Source organism: Pelodiscus sinensis, chromosome 2 (assembly GCF_049634645.1).
Source record: "Pelodiscus sinensis isolate JC-2024 chromosome 2, ASM4963464v1, whole genome shotgun sequence".
Taxonomy (NCBI): domain Eukaryota; kingdom Metazoa; phylum Chordata; order Testudines; family Trionychidae; genus Pelodiscus; species Pelodiscus sinensis.
The window spans coordinates 12,333,384-12,347,397 of NC_134712.1; the positions used below are offsets into that span (position 1 = coordinate 12,333,384).

General features: G+C 45.4%; 1 protein-coding gene across 9 annotated transcripts in view; it reads left to right on the forward strand.

The window, feature by feature from the left end:
* ZFAT (zinc finger and AT-hook domain containing) overlaps positions 1–14,014 on the forward strand; it is a 270,939-nt gene that overhangs the window by 124,964 nt on the left and 131,961 nt on the right. For all 9 annotated transcript variants that reach the window (XR_012901195.1, XM_075920086.1, XM_075920084.1 and 6 more), the window contains one exon: positions 2,350–2,520. Coding sequence is in view for 8 of the 9 variants with exons in the window: in XM_075920089.1 (XP_075776204.1) it covers positions 2,350–2,520 (171 nt within the window). In the remaining variant the exon portion in view is untranslated. The remainder of the gene's footprint in view (positions 1–2,349; positions 2,521–14,014) is intronic.

Here is a 14,014-nt window from a genome sequence, read left to right on the forward strand (position 1 = left end):
GCGTGTGCAGAATTTTTAATTTTTTGCTCTAGAAAAACACTCCTAGTATTAGTTTGATTACCTGCCTTAAGGGCAGATGGCATTTCTTCAAGTAGATCATGGTCCTAAGAGACTGAGTACAGGCTTATGAGACCAGAGTATCAGAACTGGAAGAATTAAATGAGTCAGAGAAATAGGGAAGACTTTCTGGGACACAGTTGAGCAGTCCCATCCTCAATCTGATATCCTCTTTGCTTTTGAGGAGGAGGAAGTCTTGCAGAAGGAGAACATTAAGCTAGAGCAGAGGGAAATGATCCATATTGGGACCCTCCAAGGGGTGAAAGTAAGGGGGTGCGCCCTCATGTGTAGTTCCATCAAGAGTTGGCTGAACTGCGACAAAAGCAAACAGGGAGCTATTTAAAGAGTTGGCAGGGACCTGGGTTGCAATAGGACAGTATCTGTAAGAAATTCTAAGTTACTTTCACTGCTGGTGCTTCCTTCCAGATGATGCCATAGTATCCTCTCACACTAAGGTTACCCCTCTAGCGAAAGGAACCTCTGTTACTAGAAAGAGTCAAGGAAAAGTAATGGGGATTAAGTTGTTAGAAGTTTAGGTATTTTTTTTTTTTTTTTAATATGAGTAGGAGAACCATTTGGTGAATTGCCTGCCTGGCACAAAGGCTGCAAACATCTTGAGACACAGAGACAATATACAATGTACAATGCTAGAGTGGAGCTTGTGGTCATGACATACATAAGACCAGTTTCATAGAGAAATGTAGGAGAGCAGCCCTGGAAGCCAATTTTATAGTGCTCTCTGAAGTGTTTCCATTCCATTTCCATGCACGGGGCCAGTTAGACAGGCAGAACTGCAGGTTTCAGTGTGTGGAAGAGACAATAGTGAACGTATAAGGGATTGATGTTGCTAAGGAAGTGGAGAACTTTTTGGGAAAGAAGGAGCCTATACAGGAAGGCTTGACTGCATCTAAACCAAAACAAGTTACTGGCATGTACAGTTAAAAAGGCCAGAGAAGAGTTTTTAAACAAACAGCTAGAGCAGGGGCAGGCAAAATATGGCCCACGGGCCAGATGCGCCCCTCCAAAGCTTTGGATCTATATTGCCAACTTCCTGCAGCCCAGCAGAACCCTTGGGCAGGCTCCCTGCCTGCCTCACCCCCACACAGCTGCTCAGAGTGGCCGGCTGTTGGGCCCATGTTCGTCTCTGCCGCATGCTGTCCACAGCCCCTTTGGCCAGTGGAAGCTGCCTGGGCCATGCTCACAAATAGGTCTAGCAGATGGCTACTTTGTTCAGCACGCAGGGCCATGGCAGCCAGGGAGCCAACCTGAGTGTCCCACTGGGTTGCTGGCTGAGAGCCACCTAAGATAAGCCCCACCTGGCCAGAGCTTGAACTTGTCATTCTACACCCTCGCTCCTCCCAACTCCCTGCCCCATGTCACTACCCGCACTCTCTGAACCCTCTCTTGTACCCCTGCCCCGGTCTCAGTGCTCAGACTTTGCATCCTCTCCTATAACTCTTCCCCCAGGTCAGAATCCTTGTCTGCTCCCATGCACTCTCCTGGATCTTGCACCCCAATCCCATGCCGGTGGTCCCAACCCCATTCTTTACTCAAACTCCCTCCCAGACCCCACACCTCTTCCTGCATTCCAGTATCTTCCCCCAGACTCTCTTCTGCACCCAGCCTCTATCCTAGACTCCACATCTTCTCCATTAACTGCGGCCCTTGACCGCTTACCAAAGTCTTGGAGTGCCTGCACCCAACAAAAATTGTTGCCTACCCCTGAGCTGGGGGAAAGCTGACTGGTATGGAGGAGCTCATGAGATGATTAATGGAACACAAGAATACCAAGGTATAAAATATATAGGAGTGACGGTGTAGATTACATGGGGGCTGGCGAGTGGACATACAAAACTGTTAGCTGAGCTATGATATTTATCAGGATGTTATCCCTGGAATCTGCTTAGGGCTGCATTATGTATCATCTTTTGGCTTGTAGGTATCTGAAACCTGAAGTGGAATCCTTCACTGGTACTGAAAAAGAAAAGGCGCTTTTATTTCTTTTGTCCTGTGGAGAGCCTCCTTGATATAGTGTGTGTCCGTCTGTCCATCCATCCATACTTCCTAGCTATGAGATGGGGAGAAAGTGTTCTTTATTTTGCTCTTGACCTACTTAATATTGTTGTTTTCTATAAAAAAATACTAATTTTAAACTATATAATGTAGTCTTTGTCACAGCTGGTGGTTAGCTGGTTGGGTAAATAAAATTAAAAAATTGAGCAACTAGCAGGTTTTTAACATTTCTGACCTCAGTTTATTTAATGTGTGTGTCTCTCTCTCTCTCTTTTTCAGGGATCAATTCCATCTTCATGTGTAAACTTTGTAACTTATTTTCACCAAATCAGTCAGAACTGTTGTCTCATGTCTCTGAGAAGCATGCAGAAGAAGGGATTAATGTGGATGACATTGTTATTCCTCTCAGACCACTTACAGCACCCACAAATGCAAGCAAAAGTGGTGAAGGTACTGGCACAAATTGACAGGATGCAGTCTCCAATTACCCATTTAATTAAAAAAATGTACTGTGATGACTAAACTGTGTATAAAGATACTTACATGAAAGATCAGTTTTCGTTACGTAAAACTGAGTTTCACTCAGTACAAAATAGATAGGAAAAGGAACTTGAAAAAAACTCAACATGTGGCACAGGATGATTACATTGGTTTATTGATTTTTAAATGTCAAGTGTTTCTGAGCTTCTTTCCTGAAGCTTTAATTTGGAGTTTTGTGACTAGCATTGTCTAGCACGAACAGTGAAAACAGTTAAATTTGCCTAGATAATCAACTAACTCATAAAAAAAAATCTATAGGGTATTGCAAGGTGGCTGTTTGAATGTTGCCTGAAGATGTCTGTCTAGCGCTGTGTGAGTTACATTTCAGACATCATTGCTCACTATGCAAAGATGGAAATAGCATGATTCATAATTTATAATTGCACATTGATCTAGTGCTATTGAATTAAGCCATCCAGGAGTCAAAGGTTGAATTAGTTACACAAAATAATTATCATTAGCTACCCATGGCAATAAATGTAATTTCCTCCACTGCTGAGAATAATTGCAAATCTTTGTGATACTGTGCGGGTTAAAATAATTCACATTTCATAATAACATGTTCTTTTTTTTAACACCTATTGGAAAATTGGATTATATTTTTGGGTTACCCCTTTTTTTACAGAACTACCAACATTTTGAGAATACTTAGTCATGCATACTTGATGCAGAGTATATAAAAATCACATTTTAAAATACTGAAGCCAGTTTAAATAGTACTTTTCAGATCTGTAGCATATGTATAGGGTAAGTCTTCATTTATTAACTAGCTGTCTAGATTAATGCTTTAATAATTGGCTCAAATCTACATTGAATGAAGATCTCAGGTCTGAAGAATACATCTTCCTTTGTTGTAGTTTTGTTCTTATCAATCCATCATAGATTGTAGACAGTGTCTCTGAACACAGGAATGCCTACTTTCATTTTACGATTCATACACATTTCTTTTAATATTTACTTTTGTGAACTTTGGTTTTATATGTGTGACAGGAACTGTCTGCATTTCATGTCTTGTAAGTTGTTGAACACACTGTCAGTGCTTAACAAGTAAATAGAGGTATTAGACTTACGCAGCTTTACTTAAAATGTCGTCATCACTATTTAATTATGAGGGAAAGTAACAGCTGTGCTATTTTTTTAACGTTGTCTTCTCATAAAGCTGTCTGAATAATTCTTTTCTGTTAGAGCAAATTAAGGCTATCTAAATTAAGACCATATGGCTGCAGCTTTTTCAAATTACATATAATAGCTCCTACCACCTGTATGAATTTTTCAGTATTATTAACTGAATTCCCCATAACTTCAAAAGATTTTTAAACCATAAAAGTATTTGCTTTTCTAATGTAGATTACACATGTTTTTTTTCCTTGTGATTCTAGTGTTCAATAGAATCACTATGGATAGTAATTCCATGCTCCAATAATAAGAATATAGCAATAGGGATATATTATCGACCACCTGACCAGGACAATGATAGTGACATTGAAATGCTAAGGGAGATTAGAGAGGCTACCAAAATAAAAAAACTCTATAATAATGGGGGATTTCAATTATCCCCATATTGACTGGGTACATGTCACCTCAGGAAGAGATGCAGAAATAAAATTTCTCAATAGCTTAAATGACTGCTTCTTGGAGCAGCTGGTATAGGAACCCACAAGGGGAGAGGCAATTCCCGATTTAGTCCTGAGTGGAGCGCAGGATCAAGTCCAGAAGGTAACTATTACAGGACCGCTTGGGAATAGTGACCATAATATAATAACATTTAACATTCCTTTGGTGGGAAGAACACCTCAGCAGTCCAGCACTCTGGCATTTAATTTCAAAAAGGGAAATTACACAAAAATGAGGAGGTTAGTTAAACAGAAATTAAAAGGCACAGTGACTAGAGCCAAATCCCTGCAAGCTGCATGGAAACTTTTTGAAGACACCATAATAGAGGCCCAACGTAAATGTATACCCCAAATTAAAAAACATAGTAAGAGACCTAAAAAAGAGTCACCATGGCTTAAGCACCATGTAAAACAAGCAGTGAAGGACAAAAAGGCATCTTTCAAGAAATGGAAGTCCAATCCCAGTGAGATAAATAGAAAGGAACATAAACACTGTCAAATCAAGTGTAAAACTGTAATAAGAAAAGCAAAAAAAGATTTTGAGGAACAGCTAGCCAAAAACTCAAAAAACAATAGCAAAATGTTTAAGTACATTAGAAGCAGGAAGTCTGCTAAAAACCCAGTAGGTCCCCTAGACAATCGAGATACAAAAGGAGCAATCAAGGATGATAAAGCCATTGCGGAGAAGCTAAATGATTTCTTTGCATCAGTCTTCACGGCTGAGGATATTGGGGAGATTCCCAAACCTGCACCGTCCTTTGTGGGAGATAAATCTGAGGAACTGTTCTGGATTGAAGTGTCATTAGAGGAGGTTTTGGAACAAATAAACGTAACGTGAACAAATCACCAGGACTGGATGGCATTCACCCAAGGGTTCTAAAAGAACTCTTATGGGAAATAGCAGAACTGTTAATCGTGGTTTGTAATCTGTCCCTTAAATTGGCTTCTGTACCTACTGACTGGAAGATAGCTAACGTGACACCAGTATTTAAAAAGGGCACTATAGGTGATCCCGGCAATTACAGACTGGTAAGTCTAACGTCGGTACCGGGCAAATTGGTCGAAACAATAGTTAAGAATAAAATTGTTAGGCACATAGAAGAACCATTTGTTGGGCAAAAGTCAACATGGTTTCTGTAAAGGGAAATCATGTCTTACTAATCTATTAGAGTTCTCTGAAGGGGTTAACAAACGTGGACAAGGGGGATCCAGTAGATATAGTATACTTAGATTTTCAGAAAGCCTTTGACAAAATACTTCACCACAGGCTCTTGTGTAAATTACATTGTCATGGGATAAAAGGGAAGGTCCTTTCATGTACTGAGAACTGGTTAAAAGACGGGAAACAAAGGGTAGGAATAAATGGTAAGTTTTCTGAATGGAGAAGGGTAACTAGTAGTGTCCCCCGAGGGTCAGTCCTGGGACCAATCCTATTCAACTTATTCATAAATGATCTAGAGAAAGGGGCAAGCAGTGAGGTAGTAAAGTTTAAGGATGATACTAAATTGTTTTAGATAGTCAAGACAGAAGCAGACTGTGAAGAACTTCAAAAAGATCTCACTAAACTGAGTGATTGGGCAACAAATTGGCAAATGAAGTTTAATGTGGATAAGTGTAAAGTAATGCACATTGGAAAAAATAACCCCAACTATACATATAATATGATGGGGGCTAATTTGGCTACGACAAATCAGGAAAGAGATCTTGGAGTTATCATGGATAGTTCTCCGAAAACGTCCACACAATGTGCTGCGGCGGTCAAAAAGGCAAATAGAATGTTAGGAATTATTAAGAAAGGGATAGAAAATAAGACACAGAATATCTTACTGCCCCTAAAACTATGGTACGCCCACATCTTGAGTACTGTGTACAGATGTGGTCTCCTCACCTCAAAAAAGATATCTTGGCCTTGGAAAGGGTTCATAAACGGGCAACTAAAATGATCAGGGGTTTGGAACACGTCCCATATGAGGAGAGGCTAAAGCGACTGGGACTTCTCAGTTTGGAAAAGAGGAGACTGAGGGGGGATATGATAGAGATCTATAAAATCATGAGTGGTGTGGAGAGGGGTCAATAAAGAAAAGTTATTCATTAGTTCCCATAATATAAGGACTAGAGGACACCAAATGAAATTAATGGGTAGCAGGTTTAAAACTAATAAGCGAAAGTTCTTTTTCACACAGCGCATAGTCAACCTGTGGAACTCCTTGCCAGAGGAGGCTGTGAAGGCTAGAACTATAACAGAGCTTAAAGAAAAGCTAGATAAATTCTTCTTTGAGCAGTGTCCCGTGGGTGCTCCACTGTAGGTGTCGGGCTTGTCCCGGCACCGCAGATCGAGATCTTTTCTAGCCGTAGTCTGCCAGACCACGCATGCGCAAAGTACTTCTCGTGGCTTTTCGCGCCATTTGAGCATTGATGGTCCGGATTCCGCCAGTTCCTCCTGACTGTCCTCGGCCGCGGACGGATTAACGTCTCTCTCGTGAACCCTGTTCACTAAAACAGAGAGAGATCACCCATAGTTCTTATATACATAGTTTAAAAGTTACATTTATAATACTTATATAGTTAATAGTTCTAGTCTTTTAAACAAAAAAAAAATCTTTTTTCTTCAGTAGTTAGTTTATTCTTCTCAAATGCCGGGGTTCAAGAAGTGCGGCGAATGCCGTGAGGCAATGCCTGCCTCTGATGGCCATTCCCTGTGCATTAGGTGCCTCGGGGAAGGCCACATACCCCAGAAATGTCCCTATTGCTCCAAGCTGACAGCCAGAGCAAGACGGGACAGGGACATGCGCCTAAAGATCCTCTTATTTGATAAAGCTCTGCAACCCGAGGCCAAACAATCCAAGGGACACACGGAGCAAACTAAAAAAATGAAGAGGAAACCATCACCAGTGCGATCCCTTCCACCCTTAAGATTGGGTGCAGGTGACAAGCCAGGGACATCAACGGCACCGCCCGCAAGTGTTGCGGTGGCGCCTAAAGACAGCCGGAGTAAGTCGGCTCCGAGCCCTGCTATATCGGGCTCCACTGTCTCAGCCGTTCCCTCAGTCTCCAAACCGCTTCCAGGGGCTTCCACGGCTTCGAGAACCGCTGCTGGTACGGAACGCTACCCGGCACCGAGCTGCTCCCCGGCACCGAGCCGCAGCCGCTCCCCGGCACCGAGATGCATGCCCAAGCTGCCTGTGGAACCAAGCCATTCCTCAGTACAGGAGCGCACTTCGGCACCGGTTCATTCTAGACGATCACCAAAACAAACGCCGAAACCTTCGACAAGGCGACGCTCGGTAACTCCTGAGCATCCTTCTCCTTCTACATGTTCGGCACCGAATCAATCATCGCCGCCCATGAAGCAACAAAAGCTTAAACGTTCATCGGCACCTGAGCGTTCCCCGTCATCAAGTGTACCGGCACCGAGCCACCCTTCGGCACCGGAAGGATCGTCACATCACAGACTTTCCTCAGAAGGACGTCCACCGGCACCGCGGCGGCCTTCTCCTTTCAGACGATCCCCGGAACTGAGACAATCGTCGGTACCGAGACAATCAACTGCGACGACGCAGACCACCTCGGCACGGACTCCTCCAATACCAGTGGAGATAATTCCTCACTCTGGGTATGTCTACACTACCCTCCTACTTTGAACTAGGAGGGTAATGTAGGCATACCGCACTTGCAAATGAAGCCCGGGATTTGAATTTCCCGGGCTTCATTTGCATAAACTGGGCGCCGCCATTTTTAAATCCCTGCTCGTTCGAACCCCGTGCTGCGCGGCTACACGCGGCACGAACTAGGTAGTTCGGACTAGGCTTCCTAGTCTGAACTACAGTTACTCCTCATTCCACGAGGAGTAATGGTAGTTCGGACTAGGAAGCCTAGTCCGAACTACCTAGTTCGTGCCGCGTGTAGCCGTGCGGCACGGGGTTCGAACGAGCAGGGATTTAAAAATGGCGGCGCCCAGTTTATGCAAATGAAGCCCGGGAAATTCAAATCCCGGGCTTCATTTGCAAGTGCGGTATGCCTACATTACCCCGCTAGTTCGAACTAGCGGGGTAGTGTAGACATACCCTCTGTGCTTTCCACTCCAACTTCCTTTGCACTGGAACAGTTGCTGGCACCACCTGCCCATACATCCAGGAGACTATCTTCTTTATCACCAAGTCCTGAGTTCTCTCCTGAAGTATGTTCACCATCTCCGGCGTACTCTGAATACTCTCGTGCTGGCCAAATCTCGCCACATTCCGGTCATTCCTACCACCATGATCATCGTTCACCCAGTCGCAGCACATATTACAGAGGAAGGTCACGATCACCAAGATCGCCTGCGTTTTCAACTCATTCGGGATATTCTAGGAGATCCCGTCGTTCCACGTCGCCCTACTATCACCATAGGTCATCCTCTCATCAGCACCGGTCTCCTCAAACCTCTCTCGTTCAAAAGCACCATGCTTCCTCTGCCCCTTCAAGGCCACCAACTCCCTCCGGGTCTCCTTCTCACACCGGACAACCTCTTCCCGTTCGGGATCCCGAACCTGATCAGTCACCCACGCATCATTCTTCATCGTCACCAGACAATGCAGTTTTTCAAGGAGACACCTCACCATCTGACGACGTACGCCAGTTTCAGGAGTTGTTTAAGAGAGTGGCGGAGAGTCAAAACGTACAGCTGGGTGACGTGGAACAAAAACAACACCATCTCCTCCATAATATCAAATACACTCACCAGCCCAAGATTTCGTTGCCACTGGACGCGGCCATTCTTGAAATTGCGGACGATATTTGGCAGCTCCCGGCATCCGCCCCACCGACGAATAAGAAGGCGGATAAAAAGTATTTCGTCCCTGCTAAAGGGATGGAATTTCTCTTTACCCATCCACAGCTTAACTCCTTGGTTGTGGATGCAGTTTAGCAAAAGGCAAAGATGCCACAACACAAACCTACTGCCGCAGGCAGAGACAGTAAGTGTCTCGATTTATTCGGACGTAAAGTTTCCTCCTCGGCAACACTCACTTTACGAATGGCCAATTATTCCGCATTGTTGGCGAATCACAACTTCGACAACTACGCCAAGCTTGTACCACTGCTTCAACATCTTCCAGAGGCAAAACGAGACATTTTAAAGGCTGTAATACAAGAGGGCTACGCAGCCTCTGGAACGGCCTTACATATTGCCCTGGATACAGCTGACGCTGCAGCGCGCACGACTGCTACATCAGTCGTTATGCGCAGAGCATCCTGGCTGCAACAGTCCTCTGCTCCCAAAGACCTCTTCTCGAAGGTCGAGGACCTACCCTTTGACAGGCAGAATCTCTTTTCTGATAAGACTGACCAACTTCTGCACTTGGGGAAGGACTCCAGAACCACTTTAAAAACACTGGGCATGTACACTCCTCCATATCGTAGAAAACGGTATACCCCCTACCAAAGGCAGAGGCCCCCTCCTACGACAATCTCCTCAGTATAAGTCTCAAGACCAACAAAGAGGTAGACAGCGGCAACAGCGGAGATGCCCGCCGCCCAAAGCAACTTCCCAACAGGGTCCCAGACAGCAAGTTTGACGCATCACTCGAGGGGCTGAGAACCATTCCCATCAGTACCATTCTGAGTGCTACGAAGGCAATATTTCACCACCGTCTGAGGCCGTATCTCCATCGATGGGCTTACATCACCACCGACAAATGGGTCCTTCAGAAAATTCGCCTTGGTTACACCATCCCATTCACGTCGCTACCCCACCCATCCCCCCCGCCCTGTCCCTTTTCAGGGACCCATCTCATGAACTCTTGCTCAAGCAAGAAGTTACCCGTCTACTCGCTGTTGGAGCAATAGAGCCTGTTCTGGACGAGTTCAAGGGCAGAGGGTTTTATTCCCGGTACTTTGTAACGGAAAAGAAATCAGGGGGATGGAGACCGATACTAGATCTACGCAACCTCAACCATTTCTTATGAAAACAACGGTTTCAAATGGTTACCTTAGCTACAATCATCCCAGCACTTCAGAACGGGGATTGGTTCACATCCCTCGATCTTCAGGATGCATACTTTCACATTGCAATTCATCCGGCGCACAGACGATTCCTGCGCTTCCAAATCGGTACAGACCATTTCCAATACAAGGTCCTGCCATTCGGTTTCTCATTGGCTCCACGGGTTTTCTCCAAGACCCTGGCTGTGGTAACCGCATATCTTCGTCGTCTACACATAATGATCTTTCCATACCTCGATGATTGCTTAATCAGAGCCCAATCGTTGCAGGAAGCGCGCAATGCTACAGAGACAATACGCACGCTCTTCCAGGAGCTGGGTCTCATTCTCAGTGTTCCAAAGTCATCATTGGAACCGCACCAAACAATACAGTTCATAGGCGCTTGTCTAGACTCTATGACCGAGCGTGCATCATTACCGATGGAAAGGTTCCAGACGATGCAGGATTTGATCCAGATCTTGCTCATCAGTCCAACGGTTCCCATACTACGGTGCCTACAGCTTATGGGACACATGGCCTCCACAACATATGTGGTCAAACACACAAGGTTACATTTTCGATGCTTTCAGCATTGGATGGCACGAATCTGTCCCCCCAATGTACGAGATGTCCACAGGACAATAACGGTTCCCACCCAGGTCAAGAAATCACTGGCTTGGTGGACAAGTCCAGACAATCTATTGTTGGGCATACCCTTTCATCGCCCTCAGCCGTCGGCGCAGTTGACAACAGATGCGTCACTCATCGGATGGGGTGCACACCTCGGCCCCGAACAAGTACAAGGCCTATGGTCGCCAGACGAATCATTGATGCACATCAACTTCCTGGAGCTCAGGGCAGTGTACAAAGCATGTCAACACTTCCTTCCCATCATTCGGGGACAGGTCATACGAGTCCTTACGGACAATATGACAACCGTTTATTACGTAAACAAGCAGGATGGGGCTAGGTCCTACTCCTTGTGCACAGAAGCGGTACGTCTATGGAACATGTGCAATCGACACAACATCTTTTTAATCGCAGAATATCTCCTGGGCCACCACAATGTAACGGCCGACGCCCTCAGCAGGCATTTTTCTCTCAACCACGAGTGGGAGTTACATCCCACAGTGCTCTCGGCGATATTTCAACGATGGGGATTTCCTCTAGTAGACCTTTTTGCCACTTCTCACAATGTGAAATGTCCTCAGTATTGCTCGAGAGCGGGAATTGAGCGAAATTCAAAAGGCGACGCTTTCCTATACAACTGGGGACGTCACCTACTTTACGCATTTCCACCCACACCCCTGATTCCCAGGGTAGTGGAGAAGATTATTCGAGAAAGGGCCACAGTAATCCTAATAGCCCCCGCTTGGCCCAGGCAAACGTGGTATCCATACCTCCATCGTATGTTGATACATCCTCCGTGTCCTCTGCCAATTTGGCACGATCTGCTCTCGCAAAATCACCGCTCCCTTCTCCATCCGCAGGTGGACCATCTCGCACTCACGGCATGGTACCTAGTTGGATCCAACAGTCAGAAGTATTATGCTCACAATCTGTCAAGCACATTTTACTAAACAGTAGAAAATTATCTACGCGAACTACTTACCTTTCAAAATGGTCATGCTTCTCATCATGGTGTTTCCAAAAGGCTCTGAATCCAGTCTCTACACCTCTGCAGTGTATCCTGGACTACCTCGTACACCTCAAAAATTCGGGCCTTACCTGTGCTTCCATTAGAGTCCATGTCGCTGCAATAGCAGCCTTTCATCAGCCTGTCGACGGATGTTCCGTTTTTTCCCACCCGACAACGAAGAGGTTCTTCAAGGGAATGTCCAACTTGTATCCACATTATACTCAACCGGAGGATCCTTGGGACCTCGAAATGGTCCTGAATTCCCTGACGGGCAAACCCTTCGAACCGCTAGCAACATGCAATCTATATGACCTGTCCATGAAGGTCATTTTCTTGTTGTCTATTACTTCCGCGAGGAGAGTGAGTGAGCTAGCTGCACTATCAGTCTCTCCTCCTTATACGATCTTTACACACCAAGTGGTGATATTGCGAACGCAACCACGTTTTCGTCCCAAAGTGATCTCTCGTTTTCACATCAACGAACCTATAATTCTTCCTATATTCCATCGCAAACCACACGCTTCACCAGAACACGCGCGCTTGCACACTTTGGACGTCAGACGAGCTCTTGCCATCTATATTGAGAGAACCAGACCCTTTCGAGTGGCGGACTCGCTACTAATATCAATGGCGGACCGTTCTAAAGGTCGCTCATTGTCTGCTCAACGCATCTCCTCCACTATTGTACAATGCATAAGAACTTGTTATAAACTGCGAAAGAAACCACTGCCTTCGACCCTGAGGGCCCATTCGACTCGGGCGGTTGCTACATCCACTGCATTCCTCAAGGGAGTTCCCTTGATAGATATCTGTAGAGCTGCTACGTGGTCTTCCAACCTAACCTTCGCTACACATTATGCCATCCCTAATCTCTTAATACCTTTTTCGGCGGTGGCAGCAGCGGTGTTATCCTCAGCTACGGCATGCTAGCTCCGAACCCTCCTCCATTCGCGAGCTACTGCTGTACGTTCACCTACAGTGGAGCACTCACGGGACACTGCGCGAAGAAGAAAAAGAAGTTACTCACCTTGTGCAGTAACGATTGTTCTTCGAGATGCGTGTCCCATGGGTGTTCCGCGACCCGCCCTCCTCCCCTCTTCGGAGTTTTCTATACTTTGTGTCTTTCAGAGCAAGAGGCAGGAGGAACTGGCGGGAGCTGGACCATCAATGCTCAAACGGCGCGAAAAGCCACAAGCCGTACTTCGCGCATGCGTGGTCCGGCAGACTACGGCTAGAAAAGATCTCCGATCTGCGGCACTGGGACGAGCCTGACACCTACAGTGGAGCACCCACGGGACACGCATCTCGAAGAACAATCGTTACTGCACAAGGTGAGTAACTTCTTTTTCATGGAGGTTACGTCCATAAAAGGCTATTAGCCAGGGGTAAGAATGGTGTCCCTGTTTGTCAGAGGCTGGAGAAGGATGGCAGGAGACAAATCGCTTGTTCATTGTCTTCGGTCCACCCTCTTTCGGGCACCTGGTGCTGGCCACTGTCGGCAGACAGGCTATTGGGCTAGATGGACCTTTGGTCTGACCTTATGGCCATTCTTATGTTCTTATTTTTGGAATTGCTTCCAGGAGTCTGTTGGAAAACGTAGAATATTTATATCCCTCTTTATTGGAATGGTGTAAGGGATTTTTGGGAACTATTCCTTCACATTTCGTTTTTCTCTCCTAGGCCTGGTCTACACTGCAAAAGAAGATCAAAGTAAGATATGCAATTCCAGCTATGTAAATTACATAGCTGGAGTCAACATATCTTAAAACCCTGTTCATATAGCGGGAGGTCAATGTGAGCAAATGCTCCTGTCAACTTCCCTTACTTCTTATTAGACGGCCGATGGGGGCACCGTCTGAGGTCAGTCTAGTGAATCTGTACTACATCTGCCTAATGAAACCCCAAAAGATCGACCGTGGCACTGTGAGTCTTCCATGTAGTGTAGACATGCCCCTATAATGGACAAGGGAGTGAATACTTTTTTCTTATAAATATCCTGCTCAGTAAGCCTTGATGTGTTTCTCTTCTGTCTTTGTCAGCCAGATTAATATTATAAAGGATGTGACTGAGACCTGACAGTCTGGTAATGACAATCTCATTTAAGTACTTGCTAGCTGTTGTACAACAAAATTGTACTTTGTTGGACAGCGTGGTCTGCATTGTGACAACAGGAAAAAGCCAAGGTTATTAT